The sequence below is a fragment of the Ailuropoda melanoleuca genome, chromosome 14 (genome assembly GCF_002007445.2).
Source record: "Ailuropoda melanoleuca isolate Jingjing chromosome 14, ASM200744v2, whole genome shotgun sequence".
NCBI classification, from domain to species: Eukaryota; Metazoa; Chordata; class Mammalia; order Carnivora; family Ursidae; genus Ailuropoda; species Ailuropoda melanoleuca.
In genome coordinates, this window is record NC_048231.1 from 83318069 (window position 1) to 83339982 (window position 21914).

General features: G+C 37.7%; 1 protein-coding gene and 1 long non-coding RNA gene across 3 annotated transcripts in view; one reads left to right on the plus strand and one right to left on the minus strand.

The window, feature by feature from the left end:
- Window positions 1-10855, plus strand: part of ME2 (malic enzyme 2) — a 48441-nt gene extending 37586 nt beyond the window's left edge. The window contains exons 14-16 of the mRNA XM_002916787.4: window positions 5404-5474; window positions 6151-6249; window positions 9967-10855. Coding sequence (XP_002916833.1) covers window positions 5404-5474; window positions 6151-6249; window positions 9967-10134 — 338 coding nt within the window. The 3' untranslated portion in view covers window positions 10135-10855. The remainder of the gene's footprint in view (window positions 1-5403; window positions 5475-6150; window positions 6250-9966) is intronic.
- Window positions 10856-13744: 2889 nt separating this feature from the next.
- LOC109489229 lies at window positions 13745-19987 on the minus strand. 2 transcript variants are annotated; one of them, XR_002142182.2, is made up of 3 exons: window positions 19929-19987; window positions 16510-16613; window positions 13745-15341 (listed from the first exon to the last, which is right to left on the minus strand). It is a non-coding gene; the product is annotated as an uncharacterized LOC109489229 (long non-coding RNA). The 2 variants fall into 2 exon arrangements; XR_004620221.1 differs by having other exon boundaries at window positions 16435-16613.
- Between the last annotated feature and the right edge of the window lie 1927 nt (window positions 19988-21914).

Below are 21914 nucleotides of genomic sequence, written 5' to 3' on the forward strand. Positions count from 1 at the left end.
AGTAATAGTTAATTACATTAAAATACTTAGCAAAATTACATAGAATTTAAGATTAAAATGAACAATAGTATTTATAGAATTTTGGTATGTATGTACAGGGGAATTCAAGGAATTCAGCAAATCCAACTTGCTTTATTTTCCCTGTAAATGTATTTATTCATCTTTTTCATTAAACTTGTTTTTATTATAGAAATAATGTAGTACATGGTATATAAAAATGAAAAGGAACAGAACGTTATAAAATTATTTAATTCTCTTTGTGTCTGCCTTCAGTACCTCCTTTTTTTTTTTAAGTTTTGATTTAAATTCCAGTTGACATACAGTGTAATATTAGTTTCACGTGTACAATATAGTGCTCATCAGGACACCCAGTGCTCATACAACAACACCCAGTTCTCATCAGGACAAGTGCACTCCTTAGTCCCCACCACTTATTTAACCCATCCCCACCCCCTCCTCTGGGAACCATCAGTTTGTTCTCTGTAGTTAAGAGTCTGTTTCTGGTTTGCCTCTCTCTCTTTTTTCCCTTCATTTGTTTTATTTCTTAAATTCCACATATGAGTAAAATCATATGATATTTGTCTTTCTCTTACTGACTTATTTTGCTTAGGATGATACTCTCTAGCTCCATCCATGTTGTCCCAAATGGCAAGATTTCATTCTTTTTTTTTTTTTTAATGGCCGAGTAATATTACATTGTGTGTGTGTATTACATCTTTTTTTAAAAAAAGGATTTTATTTATTTATTTGACAGAGATAACGAGAGAGGGAACACAAGAACGGGGGGAGCTGGAGAGTGAGAAGCAGGCTGGAGAGGGAGAAGCAGGCTCCCCTCTGAGCAGGTAGCCCAATGCGGGGCTGGATCCCAGGACGCTGGGTTCATGACCTGAGCCAAAGGCAGATGCTTAATGACTGAGCCACCCAGGTGCCCCTATACCACATCTTCTTTATCCATTCATCAGTTGATAGGCAACCTACAGAATGAAATATATTTGCAAATTACATATCTGATAACCCTGAGATCATGACCTGAGCTGAAACCAAGAGACAGATGCTTAACTGACTGAATCACCCAAGCGCCCTGCACAGCAGACTACTACTTGTGACCCATGTTGTCCCCTCTCTCATGCATATGTGCTATTTCTGTCTTGGTGCTATATTCCTTTTTGTCTTGGTCTCATTTTTCTGGAGTACATCTTTTGAAAAAGTGTGGATGAAAACTTCCTGAGTTTTTTTCCATATCTTAAAAATGTCTATTTTGTCTTCTCACTTGATAGTTTGGTTGGGTAGAGATTGGTAGATTGAAAGTCCATTCCCTCAGATCTTTGAAAATATTTCTCCACTTTTAGTGTTGATGTGAGAAATCTGATGTCATTGAGATTCTCATTTCTTTATCCATACTAGCTTTTTCTCCCTAAAAATATTTAAAATTTTCTCTTTAGATTTCTGAGAGGTTACCAGGATACATCCAGGTTTGGGCTTATTTCCATTTATTATGCACATCTGTATGGGGGCCAGTTCACTATATCTTCTTTTCCAAAGGATTTTTTTTTTCTTTCTCATTTCTTTCCTTCCATTATTTCTGTTTTTCTCTTATGGAACTTTGTTAGACCATGGTCAATTATCTCAGTTGTCCTTGACTTATAAATTTCATTTCACATTTTCAGCTCTGCCTTTTTTAAATTCTGTAATGTGGGGGAGTTCTGTGGCATTCATTCATTCATCTGTTTTTTAGCACTTTTTGTGTACATTTAAAAAATCTTTTTTTATGGAGTGCCTGCCTGGCTTAATCCATAGAACATGCAACTCTTGATCTCAGGGCTGTGAATTCAAGCCCCACGTGTGGGCATGGAGCCTACTTAAAATAGAAACTAAAAACAACAACAACAAAAGTCTGTTCTTAATTATAAAAATTTTCAAACACACACAAAAGCAGAGAGAAGAATGAAGTCCCATGTTCCAATCTCCCACATTTCAGCAGTTATCAACATGTAACCATATTTTCCTAACCATTCCTTCCTCTTTGAGTTATTTTAAAGCAAATCAGAGACATCATATAATTTCATTCATAACTACTGCAGTAATGTATCTCCAAAAAAGTAATTTTTTAAATTTAACATAACCATAATGCTCGTATCATACCACATGAAATTAACATTTGCATATATCAGCCGTTCAGTAGGCTCAAATATTATTTTTTTATTCCCAGTACCTTTATCTTATCTTAAAATCACTCTTTTTTAATTGCCACTTTTATTTTTTTTAAAAGGTTACAGGATCCTTTTGAGTTTCTTCTGAGAGCTAAGATTCTTTTAAATATTTCTTCCTTTGGGGCGCCTGGGTGGCACAGCGGTTGGGCGTCTGCCTTCGGCTCAGGGCGTGATCCCAGCGTTGTGGGATCGAGTCCCACTTCAGGCTCTTCTGCTGTGAGCCTGCTTCTTCCTCTCCCACTCCCCCTGCTTGTGTTCCCTCTCTCGCTGGCTGTCTCTATCTCTGTAGAATAAATTTAAAAAATCTTAAAAAATTAAAAAAAAAAAAGAAATTAAATATTTCTTCCTTTGTGCTGTTCATTTTCTGTAAATTTCTGGTGATCCTTAGTTGTTCATTCATTTTAATGAAAGACTATGTTGGATTTGGCCTGAATTTCCTTTGTCTTCTTGTGGGCCTCTCCCTGAAGAGCTGACAGTAGGCTCTAAGATTTCACGACGGATAGATTTTTAGTGTATGTAGGCTAGCATCAAGCAAGCACGTTATAACTGTTGTCAAAGTAAAGAAGACTTTTAGCCTGAATATTCCAGTGCTTTTGTGTATGAATTTTCCTCCTTTTCTTCCCATGTAGCTGTTTAATGTGTAGAGTTCTACCGTGCTTGGCTCTTGAGACATAGTGTCTGTAATAGAAACTCTCCCATCACCAGTGATCTCTTTCTAGAACTTGATAATGTTCAAAATCAATCTGTTCTATCCAACAATATTTCTGTGGCATAAAGGCACATAAAGAGCATGGAAAAGAATACTTTTCTGCTGATTTTAACAAAGTCATTTTCTGAATCTTATTTAACTAATAAGGAATTTGACAATTTATTATTTTTATACACTACAAAGTCCTAACTTTATTATTAACCATTACCAGCACTATAAATATAGATGTAAAAATGACCTGGTAGTAGAGGTAAAAATGGACTTTTAAGCAGGAGGCCAAAAGTCTGTTGATAAAAAAAAAAGTATAGGGCTCCAGTAATGTTTGAATTACCTGGTCCAGCAATTATAACTGGATGAAGGAACAACAAAAATAAAAACTTTAAGGGGTCAAGATATTGACTAATAAAATACTCCAGGAATTCTGGATCAAGAGTAGGAAGAGAACTAGGGCTCAGAAAACTAGCATGTGAAGGACTTTTGTACTGGAAGTGTTCTCTGATCAGCAAGAAGTCACTGAGCAGTAAAACAGTGCTTTTCATGGAAGGGAGGGCAAGCGTTAGAGTCTGACATCTACCGAGAATGGGATTCTATGTGAACCACTAGTGGGCTGAAACCCTAAAGGCTGTACCCTGGAATAGGGTATCATTAGCACTATCACGTGGATGATCTAGAAAACCTCAAGCCTTTGTTCTGGCTTACCAGCACCCACAAGTGACTGGCAGAAGCAAACAAATCTTCTGTAGAACGAGATAACACTATCCTTTTCTTCAAGTTACTTTAACAAATTCTGAAATACACCTCCAGTTAAAGAATAAAAGATAAAGACGCATGTTCAGAGACAAGACAGCAGAAGCCAAAAGTATCAGAAACAACAACAAAACTCCGGAATTCTAGATATCAAACAGGTGCTATGAAACAAATATGCTTATTGTGTTTATGGAGATAAAAGCCAAGCTTGAAAGATTCAGCCAAGTAACACTAAATTTTAGAATTGAAAAATAAAATAAATTTAAGAACTCAGTGAATGAGACTTATAGCAGATTAGACTAAAGAGAATTAAACTATAAGGTCAGAAGAAATGATTCAGAGACCAAAAAAAGAGAAAAATATAGAAAAACAGATATATACCTTTAACTGATATACTTTATTGTATAGTCCCAGAAGATGAGCCTGAGAATGAAGCAGAGGTGATATTTGTAGGCTTCCCAGCTGAGAATTTCTTAGAACCTGTTGAATGACGTCAATACACAATACTGACATGAAACCAGTGAAACCCATGTGGGATAAATAAAAGGAAGGCCACATCTAGGAACATCATTGTGAGGCTTCGGCAAACAACAACAGGGAGAAGACTACGAATGCAGCCAGAGCAAAAAGATTTCCTTGAAAGAAGCAACTATGATAGCTTATCAGTTAAGTAGAGTGCAACCCTTACAAGGGACCTGCATTGTCTGACGGGAGTGTAATTTAGAGATTGCCATGGAATTTACATAAAGGTGCATGTTATACATTTTAGGAAAACCACTAGAAGACTAGAAAAACTTCCCAGCTATGGTGAGAGAATGTTAGGGGAGGAAATGAAATGATTTAAAAAAAAATCCAATAGTCAAGAATGAAGAGGAAAAGAAGGAACATAGAATAGACAAGACAAATATCAGAGGACTATAGATTTTGCCCCGAGCATTTAAGGAACTGTATTAGCTGTAGAAGGAAGAGAGTACATGAGGTGACTGAGACCCTGGATGATTCAGGGACTCAAATGAGTATTTCAGTGTGAAATAATTTTAAGTACTGAAAAAGTAAAATAAGGAGAACAGGACAGTAACTTCAGGGAAAACCAAAAGTTATGCAGAAGAGTAGAAATAATCACGACAGTGTTAATAATGGCTCTGCTGTGAGTAACACTCATGAAGCCATAATAACACAAACGTTGACTACTGATTGATTCAGCCAAAATGGTGCTCTAACAATACTGGAAGAATGGACGAGGCTGGAAATGTGAAAGAAAGCCAAGTACTTTTTTCCGACAGAAAGGAGTGGGTGATCTATAAAACTCAAAGTCAATCAGGAGAAATACAAGCAAGCTGTTTGAGAGAAAGAAATATAAAAATAATCAGCTAAAAGAATTGAAAGTAGCTGCCTCTATAGAGCAAGAAGTGGAAGGGTTAGAGGTGGCTGGAAATTGATGTTTCTTGTAACAAGTGTTGATGAATTGTATGCATTGTAATTTTGCTAATTGTAAAAACTAAATTGAGAAGAGCCATTTGATATTTCTAAGGTTATTCTAGGAGGTAAGAGTTGTAACAGTTAACAAAGATCATTTGATTTTAACTCTCAGATTGTTTTCTCTTGGCTGCTTTGTTTGGGGGGGTGCGTCTGGGGTAGTGGTTACCATTAACTTGCTTTAAGTCTGGGAATTTATTTGGTTCCTTTCATAATTTGAAAAGTGACCTTACTAAATTAACTATTTAAAATGTTTTGTAGGCGTGGCTTTAGCTGTTATTCTCTGTAACACCCGGCATATTAGTGACCATGTTTTCTTAGAAGCTGCAAAGGTAAACGTTTTAAATATTGTTTGGCTCTTTTATCAGGTTGAATTATAAAGATGAGTGGATCTTAATTAAAAGCAGAGAGAGAAAATAGGTTAAATCTGCCTTATGAATGGAAAGGAAGTTATTCATTTGTTGCTTTTTTGATTTGGCTATCTACTTTTGCATAAGATTAATTTTTTATCATGATTTTTCAAACGTTTGAATGTTAAGGTATGAATCCTTTCATATTTAAACACATACTATACCTGTTGTGTATATACATCTGAAGATAATATATTGTGACAGCATAGATAAAATGTAACACCTTCATTTTTTTAATGGACAAATACTAGTTTATTTGGAGTGTGCTGGCCTATTAGAGTGCCAGACTGTAATATGAATTTTGAAGAATTCACATTAATACAGATTTTAATGTTTATTTTCATTGTAACTGATGTAATTATGCCAAACTTTGTATGTATTAAGTAGAATATGTCAATAAACCTTTCAATCTGGTTATTTCTTGTTTAGTGGTGAACAATTTTAATCTCTGCAATGCTTTAAGCATATTCCTGCTAAAAATAAGGAGAATTATGTTACCTGTATTATTTTCTGCTCCCCAAACCCCTTTTCCATTTTATTAGGTCCTTAGTCTGTGTTATTTAAACAAACAAAAATAAAATGCTATTTTTCTCTTCAGGCTCTGGCAAATCAATTGACAGATAAAGAGCTAGCTCAAGGGAGACTTTACCCACCACTTGCTGATATTCAGGAAGTTTCTCTTAACATCGCTATTAAAGTAAGTATTAATTTACACTTCACATAAATTTTAATGACATTAAAGATTTATTTGTTTGAGAGAGAGAAAGAGAGCAGGGGGAGAGGCAGAGGGTGAGGGAAAGTATCTCAGACAGACTCCCCTGCTGAGCAGGGAGCCCAGTGTGGGGCTTGATCCCAGGACCCTGAGATTATGACCTGAGCCAAAGGCAGACACTTAACTGACTGAGCCACCCAGGCGCCCCTGGGGGGCACCCACACCTTTTAAATTATTGTGGTATGTGGAGGTACCTGGCTGGCTTAGTCAGTAGAGAGTGCAACTTGACTTGGGAGTTGTGAGTTGGGTGTAAAGATTACTCAAAAATCTTAAATAATAATTATTATGGTATGTAATAATGTATATTATTTGATACTATGTTTCCCATTATTATGGTTTTTCAGTATTTTCTTCTCTGTTTAAACTGTGCATTCTTTTGGATGAATTTTTCTATCAATTTTTTTAATTCAAAGGAAACCGTGCATCTGTGTATGAAACTATCAGACTTACAAATTAAATTAGTGAAATTGAATCTTTGGTCCTGGCTCTTCCCTTCCCAACAGTACCTCTTCCCACACAGCACAGTCTGTTTCTTTTTCTAAGTGTTTCAATATAACTTTGTTGTTTTCTTCTCTAAATGTGGTATGTTACTTAATATTGCTTTCCTAGATATTTAAAATTTTTTGTTCTTTATAATATATGAAGATTTTTCTTTCCATATCTGTTTCCTCACTCGTCATTTCTGGCATATAGGGAAGGTATTAATTTTTATGAATTTACTTGATAACTAGTTTGTTGAGCAGTCTTAACTCTTTCAATTAACTGTTTTTGGAATTTTGAATTTTGAATCATTTGCAAGTAATTTTTTTCTTCATTTTTTATGTATTGCTCTTTTTCTCCCCCCCTTAAGAGCAGTTTTCAGCAACTTATTGATAAGGCCATCCTTGTATTTTAATACTAAATGTGATACTAGCTTTTGGTTGAAATAAATATTTTCTATCTTTTTAAAGAAGTAATCTTCATCCCTAGTTTACTAAGATTTTCTTAAACTTCAGGATCAGATGTAGAATTTATCAACCACATTTTTGACTGTATACTGGTGATCATAAAATTTTTACCCCTTTGACTATAAATGTTATTCTTGCATTATTTTAACACTCATAAACTAAAGATTGGGAAGTAGAGGATGATATGTTTAAGAAATAACCACGAGGGGCACCTACGTGCCTCAGTCAGTTGAGCATCTGACTCTGAATTTCGGCTCAGGCCATGATCTCGGGGTCATGAGATCAAGCCCCACATCAGACTCCACACTTGGTGGGGAGTCTGCTTGAGATTCTCTTCCTCTCCCTCAGCCCTTCCTCCCTCTCATGCACGCTCTCTCGTGCTCTCTCTCTCACAAAAATAATCTTTAAAAATAATTTTTAAGGGGCGCCTGGGTGGCGCAGTCATTAAGCATCTGCCTTCAGCTCAGGGCGTGATCCCGGCGTTCTGGGATCAAGCCCCACGTCAGGCTCCTCCACTAGGAGCCTGCTTCTTCCTCTCCCACGCCCCCTGCTTGTGTTCCCTCTCTCACTGGCTGTCTCTCTGTCAAATAAATAAATAAAATCTTTAAAAAAAATAAAATAAAATAATCTTTAAAAAAAAAAAAAACGAACAGCCAGTCCGGGGGCACCTGGCTGGCTCAATCAATGGAAGATGCAACTCTTCATCTTGGAGATGTGAGTTTGAGCCCCATGATGAGTGTAGAGATTACTTTAAAATAACATCTTAAAAAAATTACAGCCAATCCAGTTGAGCTGAAATCTAAAGTATAGGTAGGAAAATGGCATCATACAGGATTTGCAAGTTATCTTAAGGCCAGCTTGTACAGATAAACAAATGCCAGGCTAAGGAGTCTAAATACCTTACTGTTGCAAAACAACTGAGGATTTTAGAGCCCAGAACTAGGATGAATAGAGCTCAGCTTTAGAATTTATAGAATGATATTACATTTGGGACAGATTTTAGAACATAACAGACAGGAAATTACCCGTATGTCCAGATGAAAGGTCATATGACATAGGAGGAGATACCTGTGCTTAGGGGATGGTCTAGGAGCGTAGCCCCAGGATCATGCCTCTTCCGCCTTCCCCAGGGTAGAGAATTTGCTCCTTCATTGGCTTAAGGCTTTCCTTTTTTTTTTTTTTTTAGATTTTATTTATTTATTTGACAGAGATAGACAGCCAGTGAGAGAGGGAACACAAGCAGGGGGAGTGGGAGAGGAAGAAGCAGGCTCACAGCAGAGGAGCCTGATGTGGGGCTCGATCCCATAACGCCGGGATCACACCGAGCCGAAGGCAGATGCTCAACGACTGCGCCACCCAGGCGCCCCTAAGGCTTTCCTTTTTAAGAGCAAGGGATCAGGAGACTAGGCACTGCTTTGTTTCTGTCCCCCACCCCATCCCACAGCTAGTGAGCATCTCCGATCTCATGCTTTGCCCCAGCCTTTTCTGTGGGTACAAATATGTTTCTTATAATAGGTGAGAAAAGAATGGAAACACATTTTCATCACAAAATACAGTAAGGTTGAGCCCCTGGTATGAAAGGTTATTTTTAATAACCTTCATTTTTTTGTTAAATTTTTTTCTTAGAAAGTTGAAATAGACTTTAATACTGGTCACCATTTGAAATGGGAATTGGAGTAGGAGGAAAAGCCATAATTGTTTGAAATTTCTTAATCATGTGTGATATTTTTTTTAAATGAAACCATAACTTGACGATTTACTATATAATAGGACTGTGCGATCCTGTGAGGAAGCTTTTCATACTACCTCATTTTACATCAAAACTGAGGCTCAGAGAGGGTTTATCCTCATCACCAGTCATGGTGTGTGGCTTGGTTACTATCAGAAATCCACTCAAGCCAAATGAGGTGGGAAGTAATCTGGTTTACCTGTTTACAGCCTGGGATCTGTAATCTGAATGCTTTGGGTTTGAGACACAGCTCTCACTTAACTACCTGGGGCAAGTTACTTACTTAAACTCCTCATACTTTGGTGTCATATGTAAAATGAGGATAATACTACCAGTACTTACCTCATAGGATTCTTGTGAGGATTAAATGAGCTGTACATGTAAAGCACGTGGAACATGCCTAGTACTCCATGATGGTGGTGGTGAGTTGCCATGTGTAGGTCCCAGCCCTAACTTTACTTGACCTTATAGTTCTAGTGTCCAACACCTGATTTATAATTTCTGTGTCTCTTAATCCAAATTCTAGAGCAAAAACACCTGGCTCACATTAGGTTAGGTTTTCACCTCAGTCCAGTCAGCTGTGGGTAGGAAGTAGACTCTCTTACATGGTATTTGAAAGTGGGGGAAGGACATGGGTAGGCAGGTCACCCACGTAGGGCTCCTTGGCTGACACAAAGAGAGCTTAAAATTGTTTGTTAGGTTGAAGTATTAAGAAAATGCCAATAATGGGGGGGGGGTGACTTAAAAACACATCAAACTTATGGTAAGATTGCAGATTATTTTTATTTCATCTTTCAAGTTTTTAATAGTTTCCAAATGTTTTGAAATGAGTCAAAGTAATGTTATTTTTTTATTTTGAAAAAAGAGAAATGTCATTCTTCTAAATTCATTTCTTTGTGTTTTAATATAACTTTTCCTCTCAGGTTAATACTCAGAGCCTACACAGTAATCTTACTTATTTTTCAGGTTACAGAATACCTGTATGCTAACAAAATGGCTTTCCGATACCCAGAACCTGAGGACAAGGCCAAATACATTAGAGAAAGAATATGGCGAAGTGAATATGATTCCCTGCTGCCGGATGTGTATGACTGGCCAGAATCGGCATTAAGCCCTCCCCTGATAATGGAATAGAAGCACATCCACTGAAAAATACTTTCCATGCTTCAGGGAACCTCCTTTCTTTTTCAGACAAAAAGAGATAATGTTCTCAAATTTATGGTTTTTTCCTGTGTTTTATTCTCCCCCACTGCTTTGCTTGACTTTTTTTTTTTTTTTTCATGAATCTGTACTTCCATTGAGGATCAATGTGTTGGCTACTTTGTGAATGCCCACCAGCACCCTGCAATCAAATAACCATAATCCTTTTCTTCTGATTTGTTAACTCCTACCACATCAAAGAGATGTTACAAGTGTATTTGTAAATGTCTTCACCTTGTGCTGTTGTTCATGCTTGCCAAAGTATTTGCTATGTACTATTACACTAATAATCTCTCCCCAGCTTACTTTTAGGTTTACTAAAATAGAAGTTTACTTCTGTGGATATGAATATAGAATTTTAAACCAAATTTAACCAGATTAAGGACAAGCTGTCAATATCTAAAAGTTCTTTTATTTCAGCCTCATTTTATCTTCATGCTCTGAAATTCCTCTGCAGTTGATAAATCTAGAGACATGCAAAAAATCTACCTTCTTTATATTCTGGACATAAATTGAGGCTTAACTATAACATCATGAGAGAGAAACGGGAAGGACTGCTGTCTTTAGAGAAATAAACAAAAGTCATTGTTTTCAACAGTGTATAAAAATCATAATGTAACTTTTTTATTTAATAAAGGTAATATCTTAAATTTGATTGCTTCAATTAATGCAATTTTATTGCCCAACTAGAAATTTAGGTTTGCTTATTATGAAAAACACCTATTTTCATTTTATTTATTTCTAGATGATTCAAAGGAAGGGATATAATGCATAAATTATAACTGACATCATGTGACATTTAACAAATTAGTCCTGTTTCATATTTGAATGAAGTATATTTAACTGGAAAGGCTACACCCCCTGTTCCAATAGTGGTGCTCTTTATTATTTGGATAATTTTGGAATGTCTTTATGATACATTCCTTTGAATACCATTAGTGACAACTCTTTCCACTGAAGATGGATTTAATTTTTTGAAACCACCAAAATTAGAGCTAAGTGGGCATGAATGAGGTAGGTGTACAGACCAGGAAATGCCATTTTTAATCCCAGTAAAATGGGTAACTATTGGCTAGTGAGACCAGTTTTCTTAAGTGACTTATGTATTGGAGAGTTCTAAAGGAAAACCCAAAAGCATTTGGAGAGTTAGTAGTATTACTTTATATGTGCCTAACATAATTGCTTTGAAGGAACAAAAACTTATTTTAAGTGCTCGTTCTAGAAGATTAACTACAAAAAGTTACTCATACCTACATGTAAGGGTGCACGTTATTTGGTATTTCTCTCCACAGTCCTTGGTATGTTAGATGTGATATTCTGTAGGGAAAAAGGGCATCATTTGTATGTTCATATGTCCTTCTATGTATAGGTAGAGATTGATTCATACTAATTTGAATATAATTTAACATTTTAAGAATGCTTGAAATGGCACTGCTGTTTGGAGTATTTTAAAATGCAATTGATTAATCCATTTAACAGATGAGTAAAGTCAGAAATCTGTTATATAAATCTGTTTTATAAAACAAGCAATCAGATCACTATTTGCTTCTTTTAATTAAAAATGAAAGGTTTATGTTTTTCATGTTACCTTCATCAAAACAAAATCACCCCCAAAAATACTCTCTTGATTTGAGTTTAACATTACAAGTATAATTACAAATCCTGTTTTTTGCTTAGTGTTTACTGAAGGCAGGACCATATGCTGAGTTAATGTAATTTTACTAAAATGTTTGCTTAGTAAGTATGTCTAGTACAGTCTTTATGGAAATTATATTTTAAGGAAAAAACAAAGCCAACTGGCATATAGCCTGCTTATTTAAATAAGACAGAAACCATATATATATACATAAAACTGCTAATATACTGGTTGGTAAATAACACATGAGAATAGATGGCTTTTAATGAATACATATTTATCTGGAGAAATAAGATACATTTACACATATACTATATGAGATATATAATAAATATTTTAGAATACGTATATATTCTCTCTCTCTCTCTATATATATATATAATGTATGTTTATTAAAAGCCACCTATTCACATGTGCTATTTACCAACCAGTATTTTACCAACCAAGTAACAACTATTGGATGTAAATTGAAGAAAAAAATTCAAGAATACAGGCAGGGGCTACCAGCATGGTGGGAAGGAGTTGGTGGCATTATGGCATCAGATTGGAAAAGAAACAAACATTCAGATCTTCTATGGAAACTTTTACCGAGCAAGAAGGTAATTATTTTTAAAAACAGCAATGGAGAATCATTTTCATTCTTTTGAATAGAGAGGAAATTCTGTAAGAATTCTGTCAGAAATTACTTAGTAGGGAAAAGTGAGAACACATGTTCTCATCTGGCACCAGCACCCATGCTGTGAAAGAGACTGGGTGAGTTGTGGGGGTAAGCTTTATTGACTTTAACATGGTGAACATGTTACAGATTTTGGTTAAAATCTTTTTTTAAAGGATGGTTTCTTAACCAGGAAGTTGCTTCAGAATCACCCTGAAGCTTCTTGAAAATGCATATGCCTCTGCCTACCCCCCCCCACCTCCTGGACCACCAAGGGCAGAGCGCTGGCAGGTGTATTTTCAGCAGGTTCCCAGGCAACTCTGACACACACTTCCCCTGCCTCTCATTCGCTGCCTGAAAGTGGACATCCGAATCATCTGGAGAGCTGATTACTCCTCATGATGCAGTGGGTCTGGGGTAGGGCCTGAGATTCTGTATTTCTTACCAGCTCCCGGGTGATGTCCAGGCTGCTGGTGCAGAAGACATTGAGTACTGACTGTGCTGAGCAGTTTGTTTAGTGCTCCTAGAGTATATACTTCATATGAAAAAGAAAACTGAAATTATGTTCTTACGTGGAATTGGCTTCATCTGTTTTTGTTATGTCTAGTTTTTATGGATGTTTGTAGGGACAAAAATATAGAACTTTAAAACAGATTTCTCTGAAAATACATAGCTAGAATACTGTTCAGTTCTCAAGTATAGTTTTTAAATTCACTTATTAAGTAAAACCTAGCAACCAATTTTCATTTTTGAAAAGGTTAGCTATCAAATAGATAATTGTTTCTTCTCTATTGGTTGTCTTTTCATATGACTTCCCCTATCCTTTGTCTTTTCTTTTTCTAAAATTAGCAGCTTCTGGAGAAATAAAATTCTACATTCTCCTTTTCAAAAGAGTTGCTAATGAATTAAGATCAAAGCATAATTATTAAGGGGCATTATTTACTGCTTTCAGATAACTGAGGAAGTCCAAAGAGACTAGGGGAGTGGGAAAGCCTTGCCTTCATCCAGATGTTCTGTAGCTTTCTTCCCAAGCCCATTCAGTATCCCTCAAAGAGAACTTTATATTCTTGAACAGTTCCAGGGTTCTGTTGGACTCACCAAAATGGAATCAGTTCTGCTGAGCATAAATAACACTTAAGAACATTCATGTAGATACCAAAGCTCTCTACTGGGATTCCATCTAAAGGAACTACCGTAAATAATGAAATAGCATCAACATGTTTCCATTCAAAACAAGACCACATATGTTCAGGTGCAGGCACATTGCTGACTTTATAGAAAACACAGATTCATTATCTACTTTGGTTCCTAAATGATGTGTGATTTGCATTTTGATGTGCATCTAAAATGTTAAAATGAAATAAACCCTCTACAGCCAAGCTAAATGAAGTAACACTTAATATTTAAAATATTCAAGATAATTTGACTACAGACAACTTCCCCTCATCCGAAATGAGGATGTTTTAATATGGCAGAGAAAAAGCCTAATGCTTTGTTTCAAATTTTTAATAAATTCAACGGGGCCTAATTAGGACATGACTCTTACTTATTGAATAATTATTGCCAGGAGCTTCTCAGGTAAACTGGGGATTAGATTTAAGTAACAATTATTTCCTTTTTTTAGAAAAGAAAAATTGTGCCTCTCAAAGAGAAAAGTGACATGAGATATAATATAGAAATGTGTTCATAGTTTGGTTGTGTAAAATATACAAATTAAGTCAGATGACTTTGGATGGTTTGTATATTTATGTAACAGGTTTTTTACCAATAAACACTTTTACATATGGCTATTTAATCTTGTTTTTTTTTTTTTCCAAATATAAGCTTATTTGCCACTTCTATCTTTGGGAAGTTATCCCTACATTCAGAACACTTTTTAAAGTTGTACGACTAAAGGAAAATTTGTGGGTATCTATTCCCCGGTTTTCAGTATGTCCTTTTATGTCCTAGAAAAATTATTTTCCCTTTCCTAATTTTAAGTGTCTGTTCTAGTAAATCACTGATTCTTACAGTCATTGAATTGTCACTAACATACTAGGTATGTACAGTTAGCAAATAACACTAAAGTAAATTTTATGGATAGCACCAGGCCTTGTTCTAAGCAACTAACAAGCATCAGCATAATTAATTCTCAAATCCCTTCCTGTCACTGCACCTGTTCTACAGAGAAGACCACAGGCACAGAGAGTTTAAATGCCTTGCGCAGGATCTCGGCTGGTGAGTAGCAAAGCCAGGGCTCCTAACCTCAGCCCTTCTCAAGGAAAAAGGGCCTCTGTGACAGGTGATTTTATCTGGATCTTAAATAAAGAATTGTTATTTCAAATGAAAACTCTTCACCTATTCTTATAAGATTAGGCTTACGTCTTTTTTAAAAATGTGTTTTAGCAGTTTACTTATTTTTACTTTGTTCCCATTTATAACTCAAATACATCATAAACCTGTTTTATTCGTTAGTCTTCAGCATTTTAAGTACTGGATGTAAACGTAAAAGATTTGGTTTTGAATTTGGTAAGTTACACCAAAGATTCTCTCAATAACCAGTTCACTAACATCTTTAGATTTGGTAATCTTTCTTGAACCACCAACTGCTATCACTTCTGTGCAAACCAGTTTCAATAATGCTTATACGATTTGTGACTCTGCCAATGTCAATGTGAATTGTAAGATCTATCCTCCTATCCTGATACAATGATATTCTGATACAATGATAGCTATTGTATTATATACATACATATAACTTCTTCCATTAAAAAGTAAGAACAGCTGGGGTGCCTGGCTGGCTTGCTGGTAGAGCATGCAACTCTTGATCTCGGACTGTGCGTTCAAGTTCCAAGTTGGACGAGGAACTTACTTTAAAAAAAAAAAAATATGAGAACAGTTAAAAAATATAAAATGTATGTGTGGAATAAAGAATTTCTGAGACTTATTTTAGCTATTTGGCAAAGTAACATTTTTGTCTAATGTTTGATATACTTTGCCTAATGGCCTTTAAAATTAACTGAAATTGGGGCACCTGGGTGGCTTAGTCATTAAGCGTCTGCCTTCGGCTCAGGGCGTGATCCCGGCGTTATGGGATCGAGCCCCATATCAGGCTCCTCTTCTGGGAGCCTGCTTCTTTCTCTCCCACTCCCCCTGCTTGTGTTCCCTCTCTTTCTGGCTGTCTCTCTCTCTGTCAAATAAATCAATAAAATCTTTAAAATAAAAATGGGGGGGATGCCTTGAGTAGAGTGGATTATACCAGATCAACTTATTACAGATGGTTCCAGGAATCTGCCTAAATGCTCCATAATGATGTGAATTGTTTTTTCTCTTTTGTGATATATAAATTATAATGAGATGTGTATATTTTCTTAGTAAAATTTCCCATGCATAAAAAATGTGTTATGACCTTGTTCTTAGAGGCTGCTGTATAGACGGCACTTTTAAAACTCAGTATTATCTCAATCCTTAACCCTCCCCCAGCACCTGGGAGTGCTCTGGGGTTAGACTGAGATTCACTCGTGGGGCACTACTCATGCTCGTTATCTTTTCCTTTCCTTTTGTTCGGCTGCCGACTTTATTTCTCTCCTCATTTAGTTTAATCATAGGGTAAAGGAACTATTCCTCAGCCCTTGTCCCCACCACATACACATTCCAAGACCGGAATGTTAGAACAGTAAGTCAGGAAAGGTTGTATGTTGATAAGGGCTGGTAAAGGGATAAAATGGTATAACGGCTAATGCCTACCGAGTGCTTGCTTCAAGCCAGGCACTGTTCTCAGTACCCGATATCTATTTACTCATTTCACCTTCACAACAACTTTCTGAGGTGTAGGTGCTAATATGTCCCCCGTTTTGCAGAATGTGAGGTGCGGAGCCCTTAGGATCATGTAACTATCAAAACCAGCAAAGCCAGGATTCAACCCTCTTGCACCTGATGCTGTATGAACTACTCAACCACCCACACTGAGCACGGCGCACGCAGCAGAATGTAGCTGCTGCTGGTCTCACTCAGTCATCATCACCAACTTCAAGAAAACCTGTGATGCTGCTGGCATTACGGGCATCCAGTGACTGATGCCTTCCCTGCATCAGACCTCGGACATCCTCCTGCATCCCCACTTTCAGCAGACAGTCTTGTTTCCTGTTTCACAGAAAAATAGAACAGTCAGAAGAGAATGCCCTCAAGCTCCCCTTTCCCATCTCCCCCAGTTCCTTGAGAAAGGCAGAGGCAGGAGCTCCAGAAGCTGGCCTGATACAATCAGCCGGCCTCGCCGGGGCCGGGAACTCACAGCTAGGCCTTGCTGTTCTCCTGTGGAATGGGAACCATCTCCGAGAGCATCAGCATCAGACGAGGCTGCTCTGAACATCGGTGGTTCCTCCCCAACCTTCTCTTCTGGTCTCCCGGTTTACAGAAATGTCTCCAGTCAAAAGCCGCAGAGTTATCCTTGACTCCATCCCTTTCTCTCACACCTCCCATCAAACCCATCAGCAATTCTTGTGGGTATCTTCAAGTATCTTCAGAACGTGGCCACTTCTTAACGTCTCTCCTGCTGACTCCCTAGACCCAGCCACAGTCACGGTCACCTGCGTGACTGCAATGCCTTCCTCACTGGTCTCCCCACCCTGGCCACCTACAGTCTATTCTCGGCAGAGCAGCCAGAGTGACCCTCTTCAACATAAAATGGAGCAAGTCACTCCTCTGTTCAAAACCCTAACTGGCTAAGCCAACGTCCTTATAGTGCCACAAAAGCAACTACATGATCGCCCACCACTACCACCACCTACTTCTCTGACCTCACCTGCTGCTCTCCCTGCTCTTTCGCTCTCTCTCGGCACTACTTGTCGTGAGCACACCAGGCAAACTCCAGACAGGACTCGGCATCTGCGGCACTCTCTGCAAGGAGAGTCCCAGTGTCCCCGCTGCTTGCTTCTTCACCCTCTTTAGGTCTTTGCTGAGATGTCACTTCTCAGTGAGGTTTTCTCTAACTCACCCTTTTAAAGTTTGCAACCCGAACTCCCCAACATTCTCTCTCTCCTCCCTATTTTTCTCCATTGCACTTATCACCTCCCCACCGTGTGTAGTGTTGCAGGGGGTAAAATGTGCTCCTTTCCTCTGTGGAAGCCAAAGCTAGTGGGGGGAATCTTCCATCTCCCTACTTCGTGGCTGCCGAAAACAGTGGCCAGTTTCAAGTGGTGGTTCGTCAATGGCGGTGCCCTAAGAAGGCACTGAGGCAAGACCTTGGCTGTGCTTTCTCCATTAGTTCATGTTTTCTGTCAGTTCTGTGGGCTCTCTAATCTCCTTTCAGTCTGCAATTTAAATTAGCCAAAATTGGGGCGCCTGGGTGGCACAGCGGTTAAGCGTCTGCCTTCGGCTCAGGGCGTGATCCCGGCGTTATGGGATCGAGCCCCACATCAGGCTCCTCCGCTAGGAGCCTGCTTCTTCCTCTCCCACTCCCCCTGCTTGTGTTCCCTCTCTCGCTGGCTGTCTCTATCTCTGTTGAATAAATAAAATCTTAAAAATAAATAAATAAATAAAAATAAATAAATAAATTAGCCAAAATTGATTTCTATGCTTATAACCAAGAATTCTGATTGACATCAAGTTACGATGTCAGCTACTTATAAGTATGTAAATAGTAGCCCGTCCAACAGTACTTTGAGCAAATCAAGGGCTGGGTCATGTTTTTTGTTTATTTTGTATAGTCTCAAAATCTCTTCCTCACCCAGTTCAGGGCTCTTTCTCTATATAGGTTTAAGCAGTGACCGATTTCAAATAATGGAGTGACCAACAAAAGTTTCTGAATGTAAGTTGAATGAGAAAAATAAAGTCATGGAGTCTGCCATGTTATCCCTCTGTTGGCTCTGAAACTTACCCACCATTTTTACTAATTTGTGATTAGAGTCATTATCCTTTCCCCTTAATTCCGAGTCAGTTACAACTGTAGATGTAATGATAGGTCAGTTCGTTTACCGATTTGAGAAAACCACTATTATATTACATCTAGGTTACCTCTAAGCAGAGAATGGAAGAGAAAAGAGAAGCCAGGTTTCTCCTACCTGTATAAATTTTATTATTAGATGTGCTAGGTATCACTTTGGAATGACTCATATTTGAATAACGCTTTACAAGCCATTTTCAACAAACACCATTTAGTCTTTATAACAAAAATTTGAGGCAAGGAGAGCAATTATTATTCTCATTTCACCAAGGGAAAAACAGAGGCTCAGGAAAGTTAAATAACCTGACCAAGGTCACCCAAATACAAAGGGGTAAAATCAAGACTCGAACTGTCTTTTGACTCAAAAGTTCATGTTTTAAGCAATGTAAAAAGACAAATGACAAATTTGGAAAATATTTGCATCTTACATCACAAAGAGTTATTATCCCTAATATTGTAGGGATTTCTCAGGTCATTGTTTGAATTTTTCTTAACCTCAGGTAAGCTCCTTCCATTTGTCTTGTGCCCACTGCCCCTTCTTAGGAAAACTAGCTGCTGACAATTGAGCCTGTATGTCTAATGATTCTACCAACCTCCCTTTCACTGTCATCTCCATCCCTTTTAAGCGTGCCCTTAAGCTTGAGGTCTCCACAGTCTACTGAGAGTGAAGCCGACATGTTGGAAGAGATTAAAATGTACATTTTCGGTCTGCTTCTCCCTTTACGCAAAATCTCTGAGCCAAAGCTGTGAAGTTGGAGACAATGGCATGTACTCATTTAGGGACACCACCAATTTAGGAGCTGGGCACTTGAGTGGGTCAGAGACCTCAGGTCTTCTTGGCTGGCCTCTCCCTGCATGGAACCACCACTTTATGAGCCAGGGCAAGGCAATCAGGGTCCTAGTATTCTCCCTAGGCCGTGCCTAAACTAAAGCCTCCATCTCACCTCTTAGCAACACTTGTCTGGAATTTAGCCTCACCAACCAGTAGCTGTGGGCAGCATGAGAAACACTGCTGGGCTAGCCCTTGCTAGAAGATAGCTCTCTGACGGTGAACTGGGAGGAGAGGGAGACCTGTGTTATTGGTTGCACCAGTCTAGAGTGGAAGTTCCATCTCACTGATTAGGGAGGGGAAAGGAGGCAAGCAGGTCTCAGTTCAAACACTATAAACTTTCACTGTTCCTACTGAATTTTGGTAAAGTTTTTGAAAAAATGTTTCTTCATTTGCTAAATTCCTTAGGACCATTTCCAGAGACTTTAAATGACTGTTTTTTTGGGGTTTTTTTAAAATCATTTTTTTAAATCATTTTAATCATTTTTTAAATCATTTTAACCAGTTTTTCTGGGGATAGGGTCCATAGAGCACTTCATGCTGTCATATTGGAAGTTCCTCTAAAACTGATTTTAATAAAGTGTTACCTATAAAGGGAAGGAACTAATACTTTTCTGAATATAATTTTGACTTTGGAACCCATGTAAGTAATTTACATAACTTAAAACAAATTTTAAAAAAGAAGTACCTAGGGGTGCCTGGGTGGCGCAGCCGTTAAGCATCTGCCTTCGGCTCAGGGCGTGATCCCAGAGTTCTGGGATCGAGCCCTGCATCAGGCTCCTCCGCTGGGAGCCTGCTTCTTCCTCTCCCACTCCCCCGCTTGTGTTCCCTCTCTTGCTGGCTGTCTCTCTCCCTGTCAAATAAATAATAAATAAATAAAATCTTAAAAAAATAAAAAATAAAAAAATTTTTTAAAATAAAAAAGAAATACCTAAAAATGGAAAATAAATAAAAGAATCTAACTGTGTATCAGGTTGGTGGCATAACAACACAGAAAAAAATAATTCTTATGTAATCTGAAAATAGTTTTTTGACTGTACATACCTAGTGTGATATATCCAGTAGTTGGCTGGAGTTACTTTACTGGAGCTAAATCAAATTATGTTAATGTCATTAGACCCAAGATTTTTTATATAAGTGACATCAGTATACAATTAAAGAAATTAAGTAAAAACTCTATAATCTTACACTTGAATTGAAAAAATCAGTATGAATTCATGACTTATTTCACTTTAAAAAATATATATTTATTAGCTCTGTCCGCTAAAAAGGCTTAGAACAAGCCTCTAGCTCTATTTCGCATGTGATAGGAAATGCAAGAGATAGAGAAACATGTTAAATGATACCATGGAGGGGTGCCTGGGTGGCTCAGTCGTTAGGCATCTGCCTTTGGTTCAGGGCGTGATCCTGGAGTTCTGGGGTCGAGCCCCACATTGGGCTCTTCCGCTGGGAGCCTGCTTCTTCCTCTCCTACTCCCCCTCTGCTTGTGTTTCCTCTCTCGCTGGCTGTCTCTCTCTCTGTCAAATAAATAAGTAAAATCTTTAAAAATAATAAAAAATAAATAAATAAATAGATAAATAAATAAATAAATAAATAAAACTATGGAGATGCAATCAGCCCAGTCCAGAATTTGGGAAATTATAGAGGACAAGTGACCCAATTTCTTCCACAAATAAATTACAAGAAGAAAGGAGAGGGCAAAGAAACTATTGAAGTTTAAAAGAGGGGCACCTGGGACGTTCAGTTGGTTAAGCATCTGACTCTTGGTTTCGGCTCAGGTCATGATTTCAGGGTCATGAAATTGAGCTGCATGTTGGGCTCTGTGCTCAGTGCAGAGTCTGCTTGAGATTCTTTCTCTCCTCCCCCTTTGCTCCTCCCCCTACTTGTGTGCTCTCTCTCTCTAAAATAAATAAATAAATAAATAAATAAATAAATAAATAAATAAATAAAATCTTTTTTTAAAAGTTCACAAGAAACTTTAGAAACTTATACTAAATGCAATGTAAACCTTTTTGGAATACTGATTCAAACAAACCACTGACATATGAGACTCTTTGGGAATAACTAGCGAAATTTGAACACTGAAGAGTTATTAGATGATATTTATAAGTAACTGGGTATTTTAACAAATCGTCAGGTGAGACAATAACATTGTAGTTAAGTTTTTTAAAAGAGATTTTTAATGTTTTTATTGTATATTTTTATTTTCTGACTTGAACAAATGAGCCTCAGAAAGTTATGAGACGATCGGGAAAATTTAAACAACGAATGAACATTTGATGTTAAGGAATTATTGTCTTTTTATGATAATATTATGGTTATATTTAAAAAAAATTTTTTTTCGGGACGCCTGGGTAGCGCAGCAGTTAGGCATCTGCCTTCGGCTCAGGGCGTGATCCCGGCGTTCCGGGATCGAGTCCCACATCGGGCTCCTCTGCTGGGAGCCTGCTTCTTCCTCTCCCACTCCCCCTGCTTGTGTTCCCTCTCTCGCTGGCTGTCTATCTCTGTCAAATAAATAAATAAATAAACAAAAAATAAAAAAATTAAAAAATATTTATCTTGGGGCACCTGGGTGGCTCGGTTAGTTAAGAGTCTGACTTCTGCTCAGGTCATGATCTCATGTTGGCTCCCCACTCAGCAGGGTGTCTTCTTCTCCTGTTCCCTCTCCCTCTGC